The 27,560-nt window shown below is 37.6% G+C and overlaps 1 protein-coding gene and 1 long non-coding RNA gene across 11 annotated transcripts in view; one reads left to right on the top strand and one right to left on the bottom strand.

The window, feature by feature from the left end:
* The window catches only part of USP3 (ubiquitin specific peptidase 3), an 82,997-nt gene that overhangs the window by 19,201 nt on the left and 36,236 nt on the right, over positions 1–27,560 (top strand). For 2 of the 6 annotated variants that reach the window (XM_063638934.1, XM_055278215.2), the window contains 3 exons: positions 9,814–9,925; positions 13,451–13,511; positions 17,832–17,963. In XM_063638934.1, the coding sequence (XP_063495004.1) occupies positions 9,901–9,925; positions 13,451–13,511; positions 17,832–17,963 (218 nt within the window). In that variant the 5' untranslated portion in view covers positions 9,814–9,900. Of the gene's footprint in view, positions 1–9,772; positions 9,926–13,450; positions 13,512–14,608; positions 14,725–17,831; positions 17,964–27,560 lie in introns of all 6 variants that reach the window. The other 4 variants (XM_063638935.1, XM_055278214.2, XM_063638933.1 and 1 more) reach the window with 4 other exon arrangements.
* LOC129482418 (uncharacterized) overlaps positions 24,935–27,560 on the bottom strand; it is a 50,000-nt gene continuing 47,374 nt past the window's right edge. For 4 of the 5 annotated variants that reach the window (XR_010120717.1, XR_010120716.1, XR_008657693.2 and 1 more), the window contains one exon: positions 25,022–25,149. This is a non-coding gene — a long non-coding RNA (uncharacterized lncRNA). Of the gene's footprint in view, positions 25,150–27,560 lie in introns of all 5 variants that reach the window. The other variant, XR_010120715.1, reaches the window with a different exon arrangement.

Raw genomic sequence — 27,560 nt, 5'->3', positions numbered from 1 at the left:
GTTTTCAGAGGTTTCTTCATGATTAGATTCAGGTAATGCATTTTTGGTAGGAATACCACAGAAGTAATGTTGTGTCTTCTCAGGTATCATATCAAGAGTTGGTCTGTCTTGTTTTTGGTGATACTAACTTTGATTACTTTATTGAGGTAATATTTGATAGGTTAATCAGCTATAAAATTACTATTTTCTCCTTTGTTATTAAGTAATTTGTGGGAAATGTTTTTAGATTATGTATATACCTCGTTTCTTACCAAAGTTTTACCCAATAGTTTCACATCCATTGATGATTCTTGCCTGAATCAGTTACTAGTAGGATGATTGCAAGGTGATGATTTTCTGACTCGTAATTCTTCTACATGTTAGTTGGCATTCTGCTATAAGAAAGAACTTTCTCCTCTGCTTACTATTAATTTGCTTACTTATCTTAATAAGGACTCATTGTTTTTTTTTTATTCTAAGGTACTCATCATTATTTATTTTGAGGCTCAAATTAGCTTATATTTGGCTGGTGGGAGCACCCTTAAGCTGTGATTTGGGCACGCGCCGTTATTCTTTGAGCCCTTTCTTACTTTCTGGCACAAGATGTTCCAGGCTCATCTTGTACTTAGCCTGTTCCAGCCTTGGAATTAGCCATTTCTCCAAGTAGCCGTCATTCTTTTTGGCTGGGAATAATGTTTATAAACTAAGATCTCAGCACAGGAGAGCTAAGAAATATAAATAAATAAACATATCTACATCTGTTTATGTCTGTGTGTATTTGTGTGTTTATCACCATGATTTTATATTGATACCTACAATTTCATTCAACACCACAAGCCTAGTCTTGCCCGGTTCCATATTTGTAACACCTTTCTCCAACAGTAAGAACCTGGTTCCCATTATCTACGAGTATGTACTCATGTGCACAATTCTATAATCAGAGAAAATAGTTCCAGAATTGCTAACCCATACCATTGTAAAGAAAACCCCTTATAACTCGAGTTCAAATTTGTTTACAGTTCTTTTTGTCTGTATACTGACAACATAAAAAGTACTATGTTAAAAAGCTATTTGGTTTAGTTTTAGTCTCCCTTTTAATACATTTATTTGACATAAAATTTGTTCATTTGTTTGTGTTTGATTTCCATTTTAGATTTTTTTTTTTTTTTTTTTTTTTTTTTGAGATGGAGTTTTGCTCTTGTCCCCAGGCCAGGCCGGAGTGCAATGATGCAATCTCGGCTCACTGCAACCTCCACCTCCCAGGTTCAATAGATTCTCCTGCCTCAGCCTCCTGAGTGACTGGGATTACAGGCGTGGGCCACCATGTCCGGCTAATTTTTGTACTTTTAGTAGAGACGGGGTTTCACCATGTTGGCAGGCTGGTCTCGAACTCCTGACCTCAAGTGATCTGCTCACCTTGGCCTCCCAAAGTGCTAGGATTACAGGCATGAGCCACTGTGCCTGGCCCCATTTTAAGATTTTTAAAATCTCATCCTTACTGATTTTATTTTGCTTTTTGAGTATATAAAACATTATCATGGTTCCAAAAGTTAAAACTATACAAAAAGCTGTGCTAAGCAGTGTCACTATCTAATGCTGGCCACTCATTCCTACCCACCCCCTGTAGACAACCAATTTCATTAATTTCTGATTGATCTTTCCCGTATTTCTTTTTGTAAAGAAAAGCAGGTGGGTATTTTCTTTTTTTCCCCCACAAAAGATAGCAAACTAGATACATTCTTTTGGACTTTGTTTTTTTTCATTTGGCTGTATATCCTGGATGTCACTCCATGTTTGTAGGAATTTTCCTTATTCTCTTTCTTAAAACAGCTTCTAGTACTCCATCTGTGGATGTGCCACAGTGAATTCAACCCATCTCCTATATGTGGGCATTTAGGTTGTTTCCAATATTTGTAGTTACAAATAATGCAGCAGTTAATACCCTTGTACAAAGATATTTTTGTATTATCAGGTATCTTCAGGGAAGGACACACAAAAAAATTAACTTTTTAATTGTGTGAGCAGTAATATGTAAGATAATACTTCAAGCTAAATAGCCTGTCTACTCCACACTTCCCTTCCACTGTGGTCTTACAAATGTATCCAAGGCTGTTGAAGTGAAATACTTATCTATTGTAATTATTTTTCTGTTGGGAAACCTTGAAATTAGAGAGCTGGAAGTAGCCTTGGGGACATTTTTAGTCAAGTAGTAGCCGATCATAGGCCCTGGGTCAGGGTTCATTTTAAGCAGTTAACTGTTGCTTGTACACACCCATCAGTGCTCTTCTGCCACCTCGGCTCAGACCAGCTGTTTCGGATACTTCTCCTTTACATTTAATTTAATTCACAAGAGGTTCCTTCATGTTGAACTGTTGACTGGCCACTCCCTGGAGTTACAGAATGGCAGTAGGACAAGACAATTGTACATGGGATAGAAATAAGGATTTCAGCATCTGTTTTCTCTGATAGGCCTCAGAGGATTGATGGTTATAAACTGTAGATCGTCAGAGGAATGGCATCTTGGATTCCCAGATGCTGCTGCTGGTCTCCTCCAGTGATTTGTTTATTTGAGACAGGATCTTGCTTTGTTGCCCAGACTGGAGTGCAGTGGCACTGTCTTAGCTCACAGCAGCCCTTACCTTCCACGCTCAAGTTATTTTCCCGTTGTAGAGGCGAGGTCTCACTATATTGCCCAGGCTGATCTGGAACTCCTGGTCTCAAGCGATCCTCCTGCCTTGGCCTCCCAAAGTGTTAGGATTACAGGCGTGAGCCACTGTGCCCAGTCCTCTCAGGCGATTAATGACTTCTAGTCTTTTGTTCCAGCTAGTGAACATTGGAATAGAAGGGAGATGTCCTCCTGCATTTCTAGATAACCATGTAAAAGGTTGGCTAGCATAGCTTCCCGTCAGAGGGGCCACAAATGGATTACGTATGTGTTGAAATAAATGATCCCCTCAGCCTAGAGGTGGCTGTGCTCCCAGACAAATCATTTCTGGCTGTGAGAAGCCTCTTCAGTTAATGTGCATGTGTCATACAGATATTTTCTGTGTGCATGCCCTGACATGGGAAAGGTTGGGAAGGTAGGCTAAAGCATAGTCTCACAATTAGCCTCTAAGGATATTGCCAAACCAAGGATATTGCTCCTTAAAGAGAATCAGGTAATAGAGTGAAGAGGAATTGAATTATTTAGGGTAGAGGTTAAAACCTACTTGTCCATAAAGATAAGCTGATAACGATATCTTAAATCTGGTGTGATTTGAAATTCTTACTCACTTCTTTGCTAAAACAAAAGTTAGAAATTAAAATGTATTTCTAAGTGACTTAGTTGATGAGATTAGTGAACCAGGATTTAATGTCTTTTCTGAATACTTCTGAGTTTGATGTATTCTAATAAAGTTTTGACACTTGAGTTGCTTCTGTACTTAAATGTTTTACCTGAGTGGCATTGTTATCTAAACCTTATCTCTTAAAATGTGCTTCTAAAATGCATTTTTCCTGAAGTATTTTACATTAGATATGTAAAATTTAATGATTCTGACATTTAAGGTGGTTATAACAGTTACATTAATTTTGAAATAAGCTTATTAAAATTGAGTATTTGGTGTTTTGAATATAATTTAATTTTAGGTCTGGTATAGGAGGATTTTGAGGGAATGGAACTGACATTCACTGAGTGCTTTCCATTGACTAGGCCCTGTGCTGTGTGCACTTTAGGTAGTTTGTCTCATGAAATCCTTACCATAGCCATGTGAGGTAGAAGGTGGGATTTGACCCGTTTCACAGAGAGGAGGCAGGCTGTGGAACGAACTTAGCATAAGGTCATAGAATAAAATAGTAGAGCTACAACTTTAAGACAGTTGGTTCTGAAGCCTGTGCTTGGTTGGTTATGTCACATGACCTGTATCATACTTATTTTGAGTCTACAGAGGAACAAATTCCTACAAAGGCAACTCATTCTGTTTGGTACATTTTTGTATAAAAGAGGGAAGGAATTCTTCTCGAAGGGTTCAAGGGCAGGTGATAAAGGAATTTGGCTAGTTCAGCCAAAACAATGTGGAGCAGTTTCCTGGTCACTGTGCCCCTTCCTTTTTAGGTCAGTTGTGGAACAATTTGCTTGGAATTTTGTGAGAAAATTGTGAGTAGTTCCAGCTTACAAAGGCCTGGGATCAGGCATTGCTGGGCATGATGGGGATCAAGTCATGCTGGCTGAGGAATGTGTCAGAACTCTTGGGGTAAAGAGAAATAGAAGCAGAATGAGTAATGTTCTCAACTCTTATAATTATTTATAAGCATTTTTCCAAGTTCAACCTTCAGTAAAACCTGGTGTTTCCTAGAATGCTTATTAAGTAACATAATCCAAAGAAGCAAAAGGAAGGAAGGATAAGGCTTTGTGCCTTTTAATGAAGACAAAAGGAATTTCTGCCACTGTTTATGGCACTTTCTTAAGGATCTTTACCTAGAATTTGGGATTTCTATGGAAATAGTGCTTTTGAAAATTTGAAGGTTTTAAACTTACTTGTTACTGAGTTATTGTTAGGAATGATGTTTGTGCTCAATAATTAGGTTGTCCTGAGATAGAGGTGGCACATCTAGATTTGAGTTACTAAAATATTGACGTGATACACAAAGATTTAGTCCAAAGGACAATGGCAGCTTAGTTGAAGATAAATATCAAGTCTTTACTCTCACTACTTCTGTTGTAGAGGGAGTAGTATAGTCGTTGGATAGCTTTGAATCCTACTGGGTAAAACCTTTTGAAGTTTCTTTTCCATCCTCACTTTTCCTAAACGACAGGTCAGTCATTCCAGTGAGTTGTTTGGTGGGTGTGGATGATGCTGCGTCAACTGATACTGCTCCCTCTGCAAGTGGTGGTCTGGTTATCTGTTGCTGCGTAACAATCAGCCATACATCCTAGAAGCCTAAAGCAACCGTTTCATTTTGCTTATAATTTTGTGGGCCAAGAATTCAGGAAGAACTTGGCTGGGATTGCATCAGGTGGAGAACGTGGGCTCACAGAGTTACCAGACATGTGTGTTAAGAAGACACTTTGGAGGAGAATGTTCTGGAGTCTTTGTAACTCACCTGTCTGGTACCTCTGTGCTCCGTGGTGTCTCTCTGTCCCCCAGTGGTGTCATAATCTCCCCAGTCTCCCTGCACATGGTTTGGGCTTCTCTCAGCATGTTGGTCTCTGGGTAATTAGACTTCTTACCTGGCGGCTGGCTTTCCCAAGAGCAAGCGTTTCAAGCAATAGCAAGAGGGAGCTGTGCATTTCATAAGGCCTGGAGTTGCAGGTTGACATAGAATCACTTCTGCCATATTCAGTGTGTTGGGGCAGTCACAGAGCCTGCCCAGATTCGGAGAATGAGGACATAGACCCTGTCTCTCCATGGGAAGAATGTCAAAAGAATTTGTGGCCATCTTTAATCTACCACAAGGCCATTAAGCAAAAAGGAGAGGGTTGTTACAAGAAATGCTGAACTGACTTTACCAGCAAATGTAAGCCTACTTATGTAACGATTCAGAAGAGAATGGTTGTCAGGAATAAGAAAGGGATAGAGGCAAAAGAGAGCCTCCAGAAGGAGGAAAGTGGAAAAATTTTTCATGGGAAAGTGGAAGGGCGACCAAGATAAGCTTTGCTTCATAATTTTATCTTTCCTGCCTTGGACCTGAAGTCTTGGTTCTGTGATCTTGGCCTTGAGTCCCAGGCGGCCACTTCTGACCCCTTTGGATTTGGTACTCATGCCTGGTCTCCTCCCCAGTATTGGGACCTCTGGTTGGCTTCCCACGCTCTGTACTGGTCACCCCTTTGGCCCTAAGTGCCTCCTGTTGCCCTTTACGAGAACTCTCGTGTTGCCCTGTTCCCTGGGAACCTAACCATCCTCTCTCAGAATGAGCAGCATTGTTGGGACTGGGGAGACATCAGACACTGATTTTGGCTGCACTCGGGCTGCTTGGGCACCTTGGCAGTTGCTTCATGTAACTTGATTCCTTCTTTTCTGTATTACATTATGGCTCAGTTCTTGCTCTCTTTTTGTGACTTCACCAACTCTTCCCCCTAATAATTTCAAAGGACTCAAGTTATAGATAGAAGAGACTTCTGAACTTTCAGCATAGAATAGGCTTGTGAACATGCAGTTCAGAGAGGATTTATAGGGTACAGAAGATTTTATGTCTTGCTTTTAAGCATCTAAAAATGTTTCATTTGGAAGGTAAGTTAGGTCCGTCTAGAATATATTTTTACTTACATGTACTGGAATGTTTATAGAATTTTTATGATGATACTGCCCTATCCTCCAGTTTTAAGAGGAATAACACTTTTACTATTGATACTTTCATGGTGTATGTGTGTGTTTTAATAACTGCTGCAAAATTTCAAAATTTTCATTGATTATAATTTTACAAATCCATAGAGCTACAATCTTGGATTTTGATTTAACTTTCCATTCATGCTTGAAAATTTAGAATAAGTTCATTTTATTAGGACTTTATAATACCAGTATCTTTAAATTTAAAACACTTTAAATTTAATTTTTATTATAAAAGAATGCTGTTTGAAAAACTTTAAACAGTATAGTGGCTCCTATTCCCATGTCAATCCTTTGACATAGCTGATAACAGCTACTTCCAGCCTTTAGAAAATTTATATGCAGGTATGTAATACATACATAGACTCAGAAACACATAGCATGTTATCTTTTTAAAACAAAAGTTTTAGTTTCCTGGACGACTGCTTTGCAACAGTCAGTGCCTTGAAACACTCTATGAGTTTAATTTCCAGCCCTATCACTTAGTAATTTAGCAAGTTACATTACTTCTCTGTCCCTCAGTTTCCTCTTCTGCAAAACAGGCCAAATAATGGTCTGTACCTCATTGAATTGTAGAAGATTAATTAGCGCCTGTATATAGCACACAGTATGTACTATATAAATGTTAACTAAATGAAAATGAACTTGCTCAAAAAACATATCCTAGATGTTTCCTTATGGGTTGCTAATATTTTTAGAGTGTTGCACTTTAAAAATTGTGTAGGGGGGTGGTTTTTGAGTTTCACTGTTGTAGCAGCATGTTTGTCTGTAATGATCTTGAACAGCGATTCCACATACTTCCCACTCCTTTGTTGCAGTGAGTTGCTGTTACTGATGGGCAATGTGTTTGTGTCTCAGGGATGATGGGAGGCAAGAAAAAACTTGAAAACCATTGGTTTAGAAAATTATACTACATTAGTAGTTAATCTTTTTGTTAAGCCTTTTAGGAGACTTAGGCAGAAAGTAGAGTTGGAAGGATTTTATTTATGGGGGAGGATGATACGATTGTTTCATCTAACTTTTGCCAGTCCTTATGTTCTTTAAATTATTTTACTTTGAGACAGGGTCTTGCTTTGTCGCTCAGGCTGGAGTGCAGTGGTGTGATCTCGGCTCACTGCAGCCTTGACTTCCTGGGCTCGCGGGATTCTCCCGCCCCAGCCTTCGGAGCATCAGGGACCACAGGTGTGCACCACCATGCCCACCTAATCTTTTTTTATTTTTAGTAGATATGGGGTTTCCCTGTGTTGCCCAGGCTGGTCTCGAACTCTTGGGCTCAAGCAATCCTCCCACCTTGGCCTCCCAAAGTGCTGGGATTACAGATGTGAGCCACTGTGCCCAGCATGTTCTTTGAATAATTTTAAAATTTAGAGGGGCCGGGCGCGGTGGCTCATGCTTGTAATCCCAGCACTTTGGGAGGCTGAGGCGGGTGGATCACGAGGTCAGGAGATCGAGACCACGGTGAAACCCCGTCTCTACTAAAAATACAAAAAATTAGCCGGACTTGGTGGCGGGCGCCTGTAGTCCCAGCTACTCAGAGAGGCTGAGGCAGGAGAATGGCATGAACCCGGGAGGCAGAGCTTGCAGTGAGCCGAGATCGCGCCACTGCACTCCAGCCTGGGTGGCAGAGCGAGACTCCGTCTCAAAAAAAAATAAAATAAAATAAAATAAAATAAAATTTAGAGGGAACATGATCATCACCTACTCTTCATTTTACACTAAGGAAATAGACCCAGAATGGTAGTGATGTTCTCTTTTCTGTAGCTAGTAATGGTAGAGCCAGAACTAGAATCCCGGTCATCTGATCCTCATCTTTCTGAATTCTTGAGAAGAAGAAGAGCCTTCTCTCCCAATTGAAACAGCTGGTGAATAATGGATGCACTATAAATGGCTTACCTGTCAGTGCCATGTGCTTAAACTATTCTGTGTAGAGACAGTGATGAAGTTGTGTCATAAGTGGTCATATATGATGTTTTGTCCAAAAATTTAGAATTCCAGACTTGTTGGTAGGCCTCGAATATCAAATATCCTCTATTATGAGATTCTCTGTATGCATACTAACAGGATATTGAAGATCGGTGGCTATGTAGAAATAACATATTCAGTGTGGATGTGCTTTTGTTTTAAGAACTCCTTTTCTTGTGAACACAACCTGAAAAGATTCATGGAATAATTAGGCCTCTATAGGCACAGAACTCCCTGGTTTCTGCTCCAGTCTCTCTTGATAAAGGGCCATCCTGCCCTTCCTTTTGGAAGTATAGCACGGACTAAACCACTTTTGGCCTCTTAGGTCACTTAGATGCCTTTGTGTGCCTTCGGTTCTCATCTGGTTTTCAGGAGAGTTAAATGTTTAGGTGGTTTTAGGAGGAAGAGTTGAGTCTGAGACATGTTTTAGAGGCTGGGGCTCTTCCTACCTTCTCCATGGCCCAGCATATGTGATAGCTACTACCTTCTGGAGAATGGCTCTAGCTCAGGAGAGGATGGAGCTTCTTCATCTCCTCCATGCAAAGGGGCCCTCCTGCCAACTTGAAGAGCTTGAGGCTGAGGTGAGAACAGGGACAGAGGAAGATTCTGAAGCCGTAGCTGAAGAGGAGGCAGTGAAAGGAGCCTAGTTAGTGCCAGCCTCTGGACTGAGAAGTGAGACACTGCGGTCAGGGTTGGAAGAATCCAAGTAAACTGAAGAAATTTGCTGGAGGACAGGGTATCTTGGTTTCAGGAAATTTTGCAATCTGAGTAAAAGATGAGTTTCACTTATGAGACTCCCAGTCACGCTGCTATGGCCAAGTGTAACACTGTGAGAAATAAATTGCATGGCTTCCTTTTCCCTGACATCACCTTGAAGTGTAATTGGATGTATTAAAGAGCCCTTATAAATTCCCAGATTTAACTTTTTGAGCCTTCACAAGTGTCTATCCTTATCACCCTTTCTCTCATGTACCAGCATTTAAGATTTAAAAAAAAACCACTTTGGTTTAATATTTTTATATTTTGCTGAATAGATACTATATTCAGAGCCTAAAAATATTTTTATTACTGTGTGGTTTTATTGTGTGTGTATAAGTATGTGTGTGTATATGAGTATTTCAGCTATATTATGTTTCATTTAGGGCTTTACAGACGACCCTGGAAACCTTTAATACTGTTTCCATGGGAAATGTGTTTATCATGCAGGTAAACTTTTGAATCTCATCTATCTATAAATTGAAACTACCTTTTATAATAAGATAGTCCCCCAAAGGTGATTAAAATAAATGGTTTTAAGATTATCTGTAGTATTCTTTTATTTGTACAATTACCTGTTCTCTTCTTAACAATAATTGAGAGTTTAATTTAAAGCCAGTGTTTTTCATTCTGTTTTATATTTGTCCTGGGTACATTAAAGGTTCTTAATTTGGATGAAGCGTGTATAAACAGAGTGAATATTCCCCAAAGCAATGCCATTTATTGGCTTCAGAATCCCTCATAATACCCTATCCTCTGTATCTTTCTAGCCTTCAAATGTTTATCTGATGTGACTATATTATGCCCTCAGAGAGTACTGTATGTTGCCCAGGCTGGCCTCGAACTCTAGGCTCAAGTGATTCTTCTGCCTCAGCCTCCCAAGTAGCTGGGACTACAGATGCAATCACCACCACACTTGGCAGGTAGTAAAGTGTTTTGTTTTTTTTTGTTTTTTTTTGAGATATATTAAAAGGCACAGTCCACAGTCACTTGTTTCCAATGATTTTGGAAGTCAATACTTTATTCCCTTTTACTTTCTCTCCTTATCCTTAAATATCTGTCTAATTGATGCACAATTCACATAACATAAAATTAACCATCTTAAAGTGAAAATTCAGTGGCGTTTAGTACATCCACAATTGTTTTACAACTACCATCTCTATCTAGTTCCAAAACATTTTCATAACCCCAAAATAAACTGTATACCAGTTAAACAGTTACTTCCCATTCTCTTGACCCCCTCAGTCTTAGAGTTTTTTGGTTTTTTAAAATGTGTTATTGAATTGAGAAATTAAAAAAAAAATTGAAGCCTTGTGAGATAGTTGATATTATAAGACTAGCTTTATAATACCCTGTTCTAAATGCAGTAACATGAAGAAATGTGTTCATGCACCTTAAGTGGGGAAAAGGAGATCACCAAATTGTGTGTACTGTGTGTAGGTTTACAACCCTAAAGTGAGGAAGAAAGGAACACTTGGTAGGAAACATACCCAAAGCAAAGTCACAGGGATTCTGCTCTAGATTTCTTTTTCCTCATACAAAGGAGGGACAAAAATCCTCCATAATTAAAAAAATATCCTGGGTAGTTAAAAACTTGGGCCTAGGCCAGGTGCAGAGGCTCATACCTATAATCTGGGCACTTTGGGAGGCCGAGGCAGGGAGGATTGCTTGAGATAAGGGATTCAAGACCAGTCTAGGCAACATAGTGAGACCCTGTCTCCACCAAAAAGAAAAACAGAAAATTAGTCAGGCGTGGTGGCAGATGCCTGTAGTCCCTGCTACTCTGGAGGCTGAGGTGGGAGGATCAATTGAGCTTGGGAGGCCAAGGTTGTAGTGAGCTGTGATCATGCCACTGCACTCCAGCCTGGGCGACAGAGTGAGACCCTTTCTCAAAACAAAACAAAAACACAACCTTGGGCCTAAATTTACTATTGTAACATAATTATTTCAGGATAATATTAACTTATAAGAGTTTTTTTCTCCCAGATTTGAGTTACAGTCATCCTTCCTTCCGTCCCTCTCTCCCTGCCTCCCTCCCTTCCTTTCCTCCCTCCTTCCCTCCCTTCCTTCCTTCCTTCATTCCTTACATCCATCTTTTTTTTCTTTTATTCTTTTTTTTTTTTTTTTTTTTTTTCTGAGGCACGGTTTGCTCTGTCATCCAAACTAGAGTGCAGTAGTGCAATCATGGCTCACTGCAGCCTCACCTTCCTGGGCTCAATTGATCCTCCCACGTGGCTGAGACCGTAGGCACGTGCCACCACACCTGGCTAATTTTTATATTTTTTGTAGAGATGGGGTTTCACCATTTTACCAAAGCTGGTCTCGAACTCCTGGACTCAAGCAATCTGCCTGCCTCGGCCTCCCAAAGTGTTGGGACTACAGGCATGTACCAGTGCACCTGGCCCCAAAGTTCTTAATATTTACTAAGAGAAAAAAGCTTTACTGGAGAAACAAAATATTAATATTCATAATATCTCAGTACTCCAAATCATACCTCAAACTATGAATAGCTGTTCAAGTAAGCTGTGTACTAGTTTACTTTTTATTTTGTAAGATACATTTTATTGGGCTTTCTCTTCAAACTGTAAAAACATCATATTCTCATTGCTGTAAGGCAAACACCATAGGGGAGTACAAATAAAAAGCCAGCAGTCTCCCTCGCAATAAGTCTTCCCAAGTACCTGCCTAACAGAGTTGTTTTAGCAGTTTGGTAGGCATTCTTCCACACCTTTCTGTCATGTGGTTTACATGCACACGTAACAAAATTAGACCCAGTTGAGTAAAAAATGCTTTCAGTGCCTTCAAGGATGGCCCTGATAGTGAATGTAAATATATGAATGCACTAAGAAAAGGGAAGGCCTTTGGCAACTAGAAGGGGATTTCACCACTCAAAGCTTTCATGTTTAAAACTAAAGTTCTGTGCTGGCCAAACTGTAGAGTTCCTCAGGCAGTAATCACTGTGCTCTCCTATTCTCACCTCCTGTCCCCTCCTCTCATACAAATATGGGATGAACATAGTCAAAGATTTATTTAACTCATTAATGAGGGAACCAGTAGTAAGATGGTAAAGCTGGCTCCAAGAGTATTTGGGAACGGAGTGTGTATAGACAGTGAAGAAAAAAATGTTGAAATAAAATTGCTAGGTTAGATACAAAACTGGTTAATATCCTACAGGGTAGTATAATTGTAACCTTTGGAGTCTGCTGGACAGAAATTATTTAAAAACTCCATTTACCTGTAATTTCATAGAATTTGGGTCCTAGTCAAGTAAACAGGTCAGTGGTACTATAATTAACTATCTTTGGGGGGAGCTATTAAACAGTGTTTCAGTGTACATTGAAAGGGCTTACAGTTCTCCATTCACCTTATTTCCAGTTTTGGTTAATTTTTTTTTTAACAGTGAGAAAGGCCTGTTGTGATACGAGATTGGGCAAGAGAAATGTAGGTAGAGATCAGATCTTGGAAGAGATGGGTATCCTAAACTAAGAACTTTAAACTTTCTCTTCCACAAATATTTATTGAGCATCTATAGCGTGCTAGGTGGTTACTATGATCCTGTGTGGTTGTGCTGCAGTGCTCCTCCCATGCCTCTAGAAGGCTGACTAGTGGCTCCCAAGGGGTTGTGTTAGGAAGTCACCTGGGAAGCTACTTTGCGCAAAATATACATGTTCTTTGTACTTCCTTCCCCACGCCAATGTAGATAACCTTGAGTAGAACATAGGTGTTTTCAAAAAGCTTTCCAGGTGATTTTGATATCCCTCCCTTTTAAATATCATTGTTACTTATATAGGACTTATTAAAAAATGAATGAGTAGACAGCAAGCAAAATTTTAATCAATATTTCATTTCCATACCTTCTTGCCTTCCCCACCGCTATAATACATCAACTAAAATCATTAATGTCTTGATTATACCATCAGCAAGAATTATGTGCGGTTGTCATATATTTTATGCAACTAAGAATTACTTTGGGAAAACTAGACTTAGATTTCCTAATTGTAACCTTATGTTGTGTCTCTTAGTAAATAAACTGAAAGAATTGTCATTTGTAGTGGTATATGTCCTACATGGCAAAGACATGTGATTAAATGACTAGACTTAAAAAAATGTTTTTTAATAGGAAAATAGACTGTCGTTAACTTGTCAAGAGACTGTAGCAAAAGGGAATAAGTAATAAAGGAGACAAGTGTATATGTGTTTAACGTGGTTAAGCTATTTGAGTTGAGGCAGCAATTAAAATGAGCCGCTGTTGTGGACATGCATTTAAATTCTTTTCAGTATAACTTAATTAGGCAGCCATTTTGTGTAAATGCATTCACAAAGCATGGATTTGCAACTTCAGCATTCCTACATAGCCATGGAATTTATAACTTAATCACAGGAAAATGGGGAGAAATTGGGAAATAACATGATGCAATTGGTATATTGTGTATTTTTCTTTTTATTAGTGTGCCGGTCCAACAAAAGCCCTTGGGTCTGTTTGACTTGTTCAAGTGTCCACTGTGGAAGGTAGGTGACATACTTATTACTTCACTGCCCTATTTGCTTTTTAAAATTTGTCTTTAAGCTTTATGTCAGAGTTTTATTGATTTGGATTTAGTACCATTGTTAATCATAATGCATAATTCTCTGTAGGGCTTCCTCCTCCAGTTGAATCCCTTTGTTCTGTGATACAACTGGGGAAAACATCTAGGGGAGAAAAACTCTTCATATTGATACTCAGAAGAATTAGTTTGATGACCAAGACAATCTGTTAGTAATATTTGAGTGGAAAGATGAGCTAAGGGAATTCCTGAAGTACAAGTTTACCTAATGGTTGTTTTTTAAACCTTTTATTAGGGTAAAATCTAAGCACACACAAACATAGAGATGGTATAATTGAACCCCATGTCCCATTCACCCAGCAATTATCAACACGTAGCAATCTTTTTTCACCTATTACCTACCCCATCCCCACCTCTACTGACTTTTGAATCGAATCCCAGGTATGATATCATTCTTCTGGGAAAGAAAAAAAAACTTAAAATATTTACAGATAAACGAATTCCTTTTGAAAATGATCTCATTGTGGAGTTCATTATTAATTCCTAAGATACATCAAATGTTTCATTGTTCCATTAAAATACTACTTTCTATGGACAACATCTTCTACCTCACCCCACCCCAGTTTAAACCTGAGTATTTCTTCCCAGTTCTTGGCCTCAAAATAATATTATTTAAATAGTAACTCTTCTAGCACAAACTCAAGTAAATATTGTCTGTGGTTTTTTGCCTGGTAGCAGCACATTTATTTCCACCGCTCTTCTAGCTTAGAAAATCTACTTTGAATTTACTTCAGAAGTTAATAGCTTAGCAGTAAGGAACTGAGAAATGATACTGAGTCCCATAGGCTGAAATCTATATTGTATTTATCTAGAATATTTCCCCACTGTTATTTTTAAATCCTCATTGCATGAAGAGAGCATCTTTCTTTGTTCAGTGAAGTTTTGATTTTTCACATTTTGAGTCCTGGAATTGAGTATTTTTTCCATGTGCACTTAAGAGTACCTTTGGAAAATGTTAACTGCATTTCTTAATTGTGGCTGTTGTGGTTTTGAAATCTCTAGGATTTGGGGAACCTGAAAATACTTTGTACAGATAACTTTTTTTAAAAAAAGAAGAAAAGTAGAAGCACTTAAATTCTGCAGTTGAAGAGACAGATTCCTCTCCTAGATTTTGAGAGGTGAGAATTATAATGCAATAAAATTTATGTAATTCTGTTCTCCAGAAGTCTTGTAGTGCTCTACAACCTAAATCTTGATGGTCATGTGCCAATCAAAAGACCTGGCAAACTCAAAAATTAGAGATTAATGTTCTTAAACAACAAACTAAAATAGGTTTTGGAAAAATAAATGGAAAAATTTCTAGCCTCTGCAGGTGGACTGTTGCCAATTGCAAACAAGCTTAAATTTAGAAATTTGACATAGTTTTGGACAAATGTGATGAAGTAGATTAAACAGAAAATTCAGAATAGCCTGAATTTGGATCTCCATTTTACATAGCTGATTGGTTAATATTCTTTTATCATGTAATCCCAGGTGTTGATTGCCAAATTTATTGATTTTTTGGTAATTTTAGACTGCTTGTCTTTAGGGAAATCGTAAAGTGAATATTCTTCCCACTAGGAAACATAGTTTATCAATAGCATATATGGGTTTTAAATTCTGCTGGTCTTCATGACCCCATCCCATTTAAGTTATTTTTCAAATTTTTGTGATTGTTATTAGAAATTTGTGACATATGTAGTGAAATTTTTCCTCTTGTGCTGTAGACCAAAATGTCTAGTTAAAATCCAAAACTAGATGAGGGGAAATATTTAATTTCCTGTTAGTTTATACAAAAGTGTTAACCTCTTCGACTAATGTATTTAGGTATTAGGCAAAGCATTGCTAATCTTAATATCAGTATTCATACTTCTTAGTTTATCTCTGACATGCACCGGAACTATTTAAACATCTAGTACATTTAGAAACTACAGCGTTGTAGTTAAATGAACTATATGGACTATGTAAAGATGATGAGTTCTCAAAAATGTGCAAGTGGTAATGTGCTTATTCAGTATTATTACTGTAGCAATGAATTACTGTTGTTTTTCATGGTTTAGTATTATAAATATATACGATAAGAATAGGTGATTAAGATGATTAAGTATTGAACCTATATGATACCTTAGAGTTTACCTTTTATTTTTATTTATTTATTTATTTATTTATTGGACAGAGTCTCACTCTGTCACCCAGGCTGGAGTGGAGTGGGGTGATCTTGGCTCACTGTAACCTCTGCCTCCTGGGTTCAAGTGATTCTCATGCCTCAGCCTCCCAAGTAGTGGGATTACAGGCATGTGCCACCAACCATGGCTAATTTTTGTATTTTTAGTAGAGATGGGGTTTCGCCATGTTGGCCAGGCAAGTTTCAAACTCCTGACCTCAAGTGATCTGCCTGCCTTAGCCTCCCAAAGTGCTGAGATTACAGGCGTGAGCCACCGCACCCGGCCTTACGTTTTATTAAATAGCGTTTCTTGACCTTTACAGTTACATGTTATCTTGAAATATGTGCTAAATGTGCCCACCTTCTAAGCAATTGTTGTTTGGATTCTGAATGAGTAGTAGTTAAGCATAGAAAGAAGAATGCTAATAAAATGATTGCTAACATTCATTTGTTATGAACTATGGATTATGTAATCACCTAACAACCCATGAGACACAAAGTACTATTACGTCCATTTTACAAATGAGAAAACAAGTACAGAGAGGTTAAATAATTCATCCAAGCTCTCATGGCCAGGATGTGATAAAGCCTAATTTTGAACCCAGGCAGTCTAGTTTTTGAGCTTATCCTCTTAATCATTATTTGACTCTAAAATTCATTTTAGTACAGTTTTATGAACAGAGGACTCAGGTGTATGCAAAAGTGTAAAGTACAGGGAAAAAATGGAGAAAGGACATGATCACATTCTGAGTTGAGGTTAATAGTGCCTTGAATGTGCCCAGTTTTCCTGGGTAGAGGGGCTAGGTTTGAAGTTGATCCTTCCCAGTTACCGTAACTCTCCTACTTTCTCCAAGGTAAGTGTTGTTCCTGGTGCAGTTAAGGTGCCTCATGATGAAAATGTCATCTAACTCTCTACATCTGTTTATTTTGGTACCATTTAACCAACATTTGTTTTAGCTGAGTTTTCAAGTAGGCCTTGCCTTCCACACATTGGCTGCTTTCTAGGAACTGGGAAATGTTGCTTCTTAAGGGTCTTCACATTGGTGGTCAGTGACAGAATTGTGCAGTCTCTAGATGAAGGTGTAGATGAATTGGGGTGTGCACCATGTGCATATGGAGCCTTATTTCAGTTTCATTGTGCCTGCTGTAATATTAAATCTGAGTTGGAATGTGTTACACAATTTTTATGAACATAATCAACTTTTGATTATCTTTGTCCATGTAGAGAAATAGCAGTTTTTGTAAGCTTAAGGTGATTTATGTTATGTTTGGATTATTTCTAAACAAACATATTTCCATATGAGACGAGCTGATTATTCAGGCATTCAAATAAAAGACTGGAAGCTATATTGGTAAGAGATGGAACATTGTCCTGTTTCTCTGACTCTCACACTTTATGTTAAGCAGCAACTTGAGCAGAGTCTATGGCCCTGTGGGAAGTGGCTGAGTAATTTACTTAACAGAGCTTGTTTTTGATAATAGCCCAAGTTGGGGGTTAGTGGTCTGAGAGAAAAAATATATATATAGTGAAAGCAGCAGCAAAGGAGTTTATAAATAATATCTATGGTATTGAAACCGATTTGTATAGATTATGCCTTTCCTTGCCTGGGCCTACTCTTGTATATAATTAAAAGTTGACTATAGTATTTGGTTGCAAAAAAGGAGCGTAGGCAGGTGGATCATGAGGTCAGGAGATCAAGACCATCTTGGCTAACACGATGAAACCCCATCTCTATTAAAAATACAAAAAAAAAAATTAGCTTGGTGTGGTGGTGGGTGTCTGTAGTCCCAGCTACTCGGGAGGCTGAGGCAGGAGAATGGTGTGAACCCAGGAGGTGGAGCTTGCAGTGAGCCAAGATCATGCCACTGCACTCCAGCCTGGGTGACAGAGCGAGACTCCGTCTCAAAAAAAAAAAAAAAAAAGGAGCATATTTTAAGTATTCAGTATAATAAATCACTACATGATTGACTGCTGTTACAGGATTTCTTATTTTGATTTGATTAATATTTAATTTTATCATTTCCTACTCCTTTAATTTCCAAAGCAATATTTAAAGTAAATTTTCATTTGGTTTTTGTAAGGTATGTGAATGGCCATGCAAAAAAACATTATGAAGATGCACAAGTACCCTTAACCAACCATAAGAAATCAGAAAAGCAAGATAAAGCTCAGCACACAGTATGTATGGATTGCAGTAGCTACAGTACATACTGGTAAGTTAACATTTTCTGGAAATGAGATTTCTTACTGTGTGCAAGTGTGCTCTCCTCCCCTCCCTTCCCTTAGTCTCTAAGCCAGTTATTACTGCTGTTAACCTCCTTTTAGAACTATTAGGATTCACGGAGGACTGGAGCCATTGGGAACGCCTATCTGTATTCATTCAGATTTTACTTTGCATTGTTCCTTTCAACTTCTAGGCCTCCTCTTCTCTGCCTCCTCTTCTCTCCCACCTCCTGTTCTTCATCCATCCTAGCTTCAGGGAAATAGATCTATTTCTTTGTTGTTACTATAATTTCTTTTTCTTGTGTTATTTTACATTGAAGAATAATGTGATAACCCATGTTCAAAAGAACTCAACAAACCCATGTTCCTCCTGTGCCCTGTCCAGTTAACATTTTTGTCATATAAGCTTAAAAATTTTAACTGCTTTGTTTAAAAAAAAATTGTTCTGACAGTCTCCCTTCTCCCAGTGCAGTTCCACGCTCCTCTTCTACTCCCCCAAAGGTGAATGTCAAGAATTTGGTACGTAGCTTTCCAGGCTGTTTTTTTCTTTTTTTTGAGATGGAGTTTGGCTCTTGCTGCCCAGGCTGGAGTGCAATGGCGCATATCGGCTCACCTCAATCTCTGCCTCCAGGGTTCAAGCAACTCTCCTGCCTCAGCCTCCCAAGTAGCTGGGATTACAAGCATGTGCCACCATGCCCAGCTAATTTTGTATTTTTAGTAGAGACGGAGTTTCACCATGTTGGTCAGGTTGGTCTTGTACTCCTGACCTCGCGTGATCCGCCTGCCTCAGCCTCCCAAAGTGCTGGGATTAACAGGCATGAGCCACCGCTCCAGGTGCTATTTTTTTTTTTTTTTTCAGTATTGTTTAAAAAGAGGTTGGCAACAGGTTCTGTTCCCTCTTTGTAATATAATATTCATGTCTATTTCATATAAATGACGAAGTAGGTATCTATTTTTGTGACAACTTAGAACTAGGTTATTTAGGTTGTGAGTGATGCCTAATGATCCATATCCATTTGGTTATGCTCAGAAAGTACATTTTGCAGTTTTAACTTTGGTGTGAAGCAAATTTCTTTCTGTGACTAGTAAATTATGATGAACAATTCTTGTTTTAATCAGTTTTCCCTTAATTCAAAAGGTTGTTGACATTAAAGGAGGGGATATAAGCCATTTAAAGGATCGCTTTGGAGATATTTTTTATTGCCAGACAGCCCTTGAATGTTACATGAAGGCATTACTGGGTAGAGATGGGGATTTAGAGAAGTCCAAATAACAATTTTAATTTACTTTCTACTGAAATGGTGTGAGAATCCTTTCCACATTGTCCTTAGTCGATAATTGTATCATAGGAAGGTGGTGCCCATCAAAAGGAAGAAGAAAGGGTCGGTGGTTTGCCAGGTCTTTTACTTTTTTTTTTTGAAACAGAGTCTTCTCTGTCGCCCAGGCTGGAGTGCAGTGACCGATCTCGGCTCACTGCAAGCTCCGCCTCCCATGTTCAAGCCATTCTCCTGCCTCAGCCTCCTGAGTATGCTGGGACTACAGGTGCCTGCCACCACTCCCGGCTAATTTTTTTGTATTTTTAGTAGAGACAGGGTTTCACCGTGTTAGCCAGGATGGTCTCAATCTCTGGACCTCGTGACCCGCCTGCCTCGGCCTCCCAAGGGGTCTTTTACATTTTTACAGGTTCAACACCATTAAATTTTGGCTATTGAATAGACATCTTAAGGGTTATTCATTCGGATCACTACTGGTTTTAATGATCCTTTGTGTAGAAGGTGTCCAGACCTGGAGAGAGAGAAGCTAGAGGTAGGTGAAGATTTCAGTAAAAATGAAAATCTTCCCAAGATTTTCACAAAGGTTAGTGCTCAGTTTATTGTTATTTGCTGTTGTGAAACACTCCTACCAAAGTTAAGCATTAGCCAGGCAGTTAAAGCGTTTGCATTCCCCTTTCCCTCAGGTTTTTTTTTTCCCCCTTTCCCTCAGGAAACTTACATACTAGAGTGATGTGGCTACGTAATTTGCAGAACTGTGTGTTTCTGTGTGTTTGTATTTCTGCTTTAGACAACAGAAATTAATATAATTCTTGAAATATCTGTCTCACATTGTCATGGGTCACATCATCCTATAGTACCAGATACTGAGAACATTGATTCTTGATTTTCAGTTAGCAATGTGAGTGAATTGTTTAATGGAGGACTTTGGAAATACAGTTAAATTGCTGTGTGCTATAACAAGTTTGCCATTGTTTCTTGCTGTTGGTAAGATTCTGAGGAAACTAACTCTTAAAGAAAATTTTAAGAATTATCTTAATGGAGTGGAATTATATTCAAGGCCCTTTAAAAATGTAGATTATATATTTTAATATCTTTATACATTGCATTTTAGGGGCATATTTTATTAACTAGAAATGGGAATTGAATTGGTTTTATTTCGCTGTAGTCTGCTAAAGTATATGTCATTTCATGGTGGAATTGGAATTAAATGGAAAATCTTGAACCTTGGGGAGTATACACTATGATGGAGTCTTCTTGGCCGATTGCCAGGCTTTTGTGTGAAGTTGTACAGAGCTGCAAGTGTGTGGACACCCAGAGCTGCTGAATTCAGGAAGGGAGCTGCAGCTGGTCACATTATCGGCTCACTTGTGGGTTTTAGAATAAAATGCTAGGGAATCATCCTGTAGCATTACACTGATGGCCTAAAAGGAATCTGTGATAGTTGTAAATTGATGAAGATGTAGTTTAAATTAACATTCCTCCCACACCTCACTGTGATGAAGAAACAAACAGATTTCCTATTTCTGTGTGGAGTGCCCTTTAGTAATTTTACTTCAATTTATTAATTTTCCTTGTACACTAATTTCTTGTGGTTAGACTGGATGATTGATTTCAGAGGTAAAACATTGGTGCATTAGGTTTAACATGTTTGATTATAAATATCTTGACTAAAGTCAAAGCCTTTTTTGCAGTATGCTCTGTGCCCTAGAGAAGTTATAACATGCTCTGAGGCTTGCAGTTCTTCTTACCCTGCTTTCCCCTTGCCAGTAGTCCCTGCCCTGTCCTATGTTTGCAATCCTTTATGAAGTTATCACCGAACTCTTCTCTTTCCCCAGCTCCAGTTGTAGGTGAATGTAATCTTTCCTGAACTCACAGCTCTTGGAATACTTATAATTTCCTGCTGCATGTTAGTTATTTGTAAGTGTCCTTGGAGACTGCAGATACCATATCTCAGATCTTTGTATTCTTCCGTGGTGTGCAGTGTCTGGTGCAGAGTAGGCGACATACGTTTGAAAGACTGAATTTTGTTAACTGTCTTTCAGAAACGGGGAAGGTTACATCAAATCTATAATACTGTGTCCCCTGATCATCTTGAAGGACTAAAGAGCCACGTAACATTTTTCCTGCAGACAACTTAAATCATGATATAGGTGAACTACTCCATTTCCCTCCCAAGATGGACACCCTTGTAGAGCAGTGCCCCTCCACCTTGATGTAAACAGGGGCCCAGAGAGGAAGCATGCATTAACCAGGCAGAACAATATAAATCAGGTTACTGTTCATTAAGAGAGAAAGCAGTGCGAAAAGGAATGATTCTGATTTGACACAAACCCACGTCTTAAGGAGATAAGCAGATTAACTTGAAAATGAAAGGTAAATTAAGATTTCAATAAAAATAAAAATCTTCCCAAGATTTCACACAAGAGCTAGTGTTTAGTTTACTGTTTGTTAGGTAATATTTCATTTGCTCCCATCCCAATTTCCCTCCCTTAACCAATACAAATGGAATTGTATGTGGTGTACATTATTGTGATTGAGAAGAAACAAAGATTAAAATTAGGAACTTTGGTTTTTTTATGGAAGTAGACTTTTGTAGTTAATAGATTTAAAATACTGAACCAATAATTTTTGACATCTGACATAGTCTTGTCGACTTCGATATCCTTATCAATAATAGCTGAATTTTTGAGAATGAAGAATTATGAAAGGAATATTAAAAGCATATTCCTTCAGGGCAGGTAATGTTTTAAAGCATCCTTTCAAATGAAGAAATATTGTGAAATGTGAATCAGTTGTCTAGAAAAGAGGCTTGAATTTCAGATTTTAAACACTTGTAATAAGTGGCAATTTTAATTAAAATGAACATAAAGCTTTATTTGTGAGTTTAAATAGATAATGAATCATTTCCTGCAGCAGTTGTGATTACAAATTTTAAAGGAAAATATTTTGTTGACTGTTCTTATAAACAATTTGGACGCAAATTTTCAATGTAAAAAATTAGACAACAGGGAGAGTTTTATTTATTTAAAAACAATATTTTGAAGTTTAAGAAGAAACTTTCTAATAGAGATAATCTTAAAACCTAAAAGGCTCTTCCTTAAGATATGCTGGTACTTGTCTGCTTTTAACAAAGGATATGGGTTTGCTCTGCAGGTATTCTTCTAATTTTCCATAATTGGCTTATTTGATGGCAATACATCAGAGTTTAGTAAGAGAATTTAAAAATACTCTTGCTTCCTAAACAAATTCTTTTAGATTTTAACCTGTCTCAGTTTGAAATAGGTGAAGTCACTAGAATATCAGCTTGCTTTTTTTTTTATTACTGTCATTTATGATAAAACCAGAAGTCAAATTTGCCCGTAAATATCAAAATGTCTTAGAAGTGAATGAAAAGGAGCTTGAAAATTAATGAAGGATCTGTCATGTTTCAGGGATGTTTGTTGCATAAGAGATTGTATTTATTTATTTTTGGTCTTAGTGTTATGCATGGCTTACTGTATAAAGATAGCTTTGTAGCCAGTAAATTAAAGGACTTGTTTCTTTACTGTTGCATAAAAAATGTTTTGTTTGTATGATTATTCCTCCTTGTTTCAGATGAGTGAAGAATGGTTTGCTTTGGGAATATTTTCTTAGTTCTTCAAGGACATGATGTGGAAGTCTTGACTTGAGTAACCAATAGCACTAACAACAGGAATTGAAAAAAACAGAATTTTAAAGCTGAGAAAGAGGTTTTTCTCTGTCTTGGGTATGACATATATGTTATTCAGTATGGTAGCAATTGAGCAATTGAATGTGGCTAGTGTGAAGAATTAAGTGTTTTTTATTTTAATTAATATTTAAATAGCCCCATGTGACTACTAGCTACTATTGGACAGTGCAGCCTCAAACTATTAAAATTTAACATTAAGTATATTAATGTTATAAACTTTCAAAACCTTAAGATAGAAATCTAACATAAACTCCAAAAAGAAAATAAGCCAATTTTACTAAATAAAATACTGTAGTTGCAAATAACTATAACTTAAAGCACATTTAACCCAGTAAGCTATCAAAAAGAAAAATTATATAATTACCAAGTAAATTTCACCTGAGTTCTATGAACATACTCATTATTAAAGGAAACCTCAGATTATTGTCCCATTGGAAGCAAAATATACATTTATAAATAGCCATTTCTCATTTTAAAAAAACTAATAACATTGAAATAAACAGAAACTTAAGCTCTTATAGTTTGCCAAAAACCAGAAAGCAAACATCATATACTAAATGATGAAATGCTAAAGCCATTTCCATTATATCAGAAACGAGACTAATACTTCCTGTCATCATTTACATGATTGTCACTATTATTAAGCATTGTTTTGGTAGTTCTAGCCATTGCAGTAAGACAGTAGACAGAAAGTCAAATAATTGGCATAAATATTGGAAACAAAAAGTTATTTCTACTTTGAAATGATACAATAGAATAGCTGGAAAGCCCAGGGGGACTCTAGTAGAAAACAGCAATGAGGATTAAATGTTAGACACTTTGGAAAGCTGATGTGTGAGAAATGTACACAAACTAATAGCTTTCTCTTTATTAGTAGTCATCAGTTGAAAATGGAAATGACCAAGCAAAAATATTCAACAGAATGACAAAACTATTGGTTACACCTAGGAATAAATGTGTTAAAGAAAGGTACAAAGTGAAGGTAATGACCCTTATGAAGAAAACTTGATATTATAATAAGTAGTCCTTTTCTCCCTCAGTTTTTGTCTTCAAAATGTTTACTTGGGACAGATGGTGGTTTACATGATGGTCCTCAAACATATTGTGAACAACATTTAAAAAAAAAAAACACCTTTTACTCAATAAGTAACATTTTTTGAGAAGCTGCTATGTGCTGGGGACCTAGTTTTTAGTGCAGTGGTCTCCAAAATAATATACTGGCAGTATGGGAAGAGAGTTTAGAACACTATGCCTTTTTATTTGGGAGGAGAAAAAAAACCTTTGTCAAATATTTAACACTTGCTTCCAGAGGTCTGTAGATTTGCTGATTGCGTGCCATGAGTTACACATAGTCTCCTAAATCAGTTTCACCTGTGGTGTCCTCGCTCTGTTTACTTTGAGCATTTTGCATTCTATATCTGCTTAGTTATATGGATTTATTCCTTCCATATAACATGTTTAGCCAAATGGACACATGTTTTAAAAGGTTTTAAATTCTGCAAGATATGACGATGATGTAAACACAAGAAAAGGGCAAATGGACACATTTTCCTACTCTGTGCTCATCAAACATATTATAAGATAAAATTGTTGGTTATCTAATAAAAACCCAGACTAATAAGATCTGATAAGTTGGACAGAATGTTTAAAAATTAACATGAAGATGATAGGAAGTATGAATCTATTATATTCACTGTCATTAATGTCAAACCTTTACCTTATGGTATATTGTACTTTGAGAAATTATGGCCAGGCATGGTGGCTCACACCTATAATCCTAGCACTTTGGGAGGCTGAGACAGGAGGATCCCTTGAGCCCAGGAGTTCGCGACCAGCCTGGGCAACACAGGGAGACACTGTCTTTAAAAAAAAAAAAGGAAATTAGTTTAGTAATAGTATGAAGATATTGTGAATAGCAAGACATTTAATATAGTTTATTTCATCTCTAGTCATTCTTTAAAAATTATTCTTTTTTGTAATATATAATTTAGATTTACTTGTATATATAATTTATTAATACAAATATATACATATATATAGAATATATATAGAGAGGGTAGTGGATACTCAGTTTTGTGGTTTATTTTTTAACTTGATTAGGAAGGTGATGAAAATAGCTTGAAGGCTTCTTTTGTAACCGAATGCAGGTCCGGATGCTCACTGCTTGTAGAGTCCAGTTAATACGAGTGAGGTCTGGTAGAAAGAAAGAAACTTTATTAAACAAAACTAGTGAAAGGGGAAGTAGCCGGATTTCAATCCAAAGTTATTGTTTTGACTTTAGTAGACTAGTGTTTTATCTTTTAGAATTAGAGGGGGCAAGTAGTGCAGGGCAAAAACAGGAAGGAAACGAGTGTTTCTAAAGTTAGAATTTTTTAAAGGAAGTAAACCTACATTAAATTTTAGGACAAGAAAACGATTGAGCCATGCTGTGTGTTTTTCATTTTTGGAGAATGGGGGAAGAATGTAAAGATGGAGATGACCGAATGAGGAATATTGTTTTGCCATTAAATAAGGGAATGGTGCGAAATGGAAAATACCGAGGGGTAAGAGAGTTCGTGGTATATGGGATGAAAGCTTAACTCTAAAACTAGAGCAGGTAACACTGAAGTGAGAGGGAAGATTGGGAGGGAAGGGGTAGGAGATAAGAATATCTAAGCAAGGCTGACATTATGGGGACCATCAAATACTATACTTAGTTCAGTTACAGATAGCTATGGAATTGAAAGTTTCTCAGGGAAAAGGGAAAAAGATGTACCAAAGGAAATGACCAAAGTATAGAAAAGAATGTTGTTTGAAATGAAGAGAAAAAAGATGAGTTTTTGAGACTTTATAGAAAGAAAAGTAGCAAGGTTTAGGCAAGGTTAAATACTAGAAATTAGAAATAAATCAAAATCTAAAAAGGCACATATAAAGTATAAGTGTAATGAGAAAATTGAGCAATTTCATTTTTGTTGTTTATTAGTGTCAACAGAATTTGAAATAACTTGCAAGCTCTGATTTTATTCATTGTTTACCTCCTTAATTATATCATAGAATAAGTAGCTTGTGTTTCTTATGAAAATTTACCTGCTACTTGATGTATCTTTTTTCAGTGCACAGTAGTAAAATCAGTTGTATATATCCTGTCTAACACCAGTATGCATATTATACTATACTGTACATTTAATTAGGAGTTTATTAGCTGTTGGCTTAAATAAGTTTAAAACTACTTTATGATCACATTTGGCTCAATGAATTTGGATTTGAGACTAATCTTTACATAGCCAAGATGATAATGTTACTTGTCTGTCTTAGAAGTAAAGAAAGACACCAATATTCTTCTTACCTTCCTTTTTTATATCCTATTTCCTTATCTAACATCTCTAATATGTACCCAATACAATTTTCAAGTCTTTTTTTTTTTAATGTTCAGTGTACTTACTTTTTCTTAAATACTTCTTTCTTTCTATTAAATACAGTCCTTATCTGACAAAAAGTCCATCAGAAGTAGAGCTTATCTTTAGGCCAGGCACGGTAGCTCACAACTGTAATCCCAGCACACTGGGAGGCTAAGGCGGGCGGATGGCTTTGAGCCCAAGAGTTCGAGACTAGCCTGAGCAACATGGCGAAAACCCATCTCTACTAAAAATACAAAAACTAGCTGGGCATGGTGGCACGTGTCTGTAGTCTCAGCTACTCGGGAGGCTGAGGTAGGAGGATGGCTTGAGCCCAGGAGATGGAGGTTGCAGTGAGCCGAGATCATGCCATTGCACTCCAGCCTGGGTGACAGAGCCAGACCTTGTCTCCAAAAAAAAAAAAAAAAAAACAGTAGAGCTCATCTTTTCTTGAAGAGTCATTTAAAATCAGTAAGTAAAAACTTGCTTAGGTATAAATTTTATAGACTAAAAGTTGGTCATATAATGTAGGTAGTTCCTGACTTCTGTTTATCACATGAAGTCCTATGTATATGAAGATGCTGAGCCTGGACCTCCTCTCCTTGAGGCCAGTCAGGTTATCTGAATCCTGCCTAGGCCTCTCCTGTCGGTTTCTCAGCACCAGCAGTATATAAAGAAGAAAGGAGAAATCGAGCTTTTTCAAATACTATGGATTTCAGCTACATTTTGGGAAACATGTATTTCCACTTAGAACGTTTAACCGTGTTTTGTAATATTTATTTCAAAGCATGATATGCATTCCAGGCTTCAGAGGACCAATCTACACGTTTTTGAAACACAACCTATGAGTTATGTACTTTTTTGTACCACTTATTCTGGCATAATCTTCTTGAAGGGAAAATTAAGAAGAGTGGCTAAATTTTTTTCCTGGTGTCAGAGGTATGCATAATTCTGACCAAAAAGTTTCAATACAATTGTAGTGAATCAGGAAAAGATTTTTAGAACTTTTAAATCCATCTGTTTGCCTTTATTTTATTTTTTGTGAGATGGAGTCTCGCTCTGTCACCCAGGCTGGAATGCAGTGGCCTGATCTCAGCTGACTGCAAGCTCCGCCTCCCGGGTTCACGCCATTCTCCTGCCTCAGCCTCCCGAGTAGCTGGGACTACAGGTGCCCGCCACCACACCCGGCTAATTTTTTTTTTTTGGTATTTTTAGTAGAGACGGGGTTTC

The sequence above is a fragment of the Symphalangus syndactylus genome, chromosome 5 (assembly GCF_028878055.3).
Source record: "Symphalangus syndactylus isolate Jambi chromosome 5, NHGRI_mSymSyn1-v2.1_pri, whole genome shotgun sequence".
NCBI classification, from domain to species: domain Eukaryota; kingdom Metazoa; phylum Chordata; class Mammalia; order Primates; family Hylobatidae; genus Symphalangus; species Symphalangus syndactylus.
Note: the sequence above shows the minus strand (reverse complement) of the source record. Positions and strands in the feature narration are given on the sequence as shown.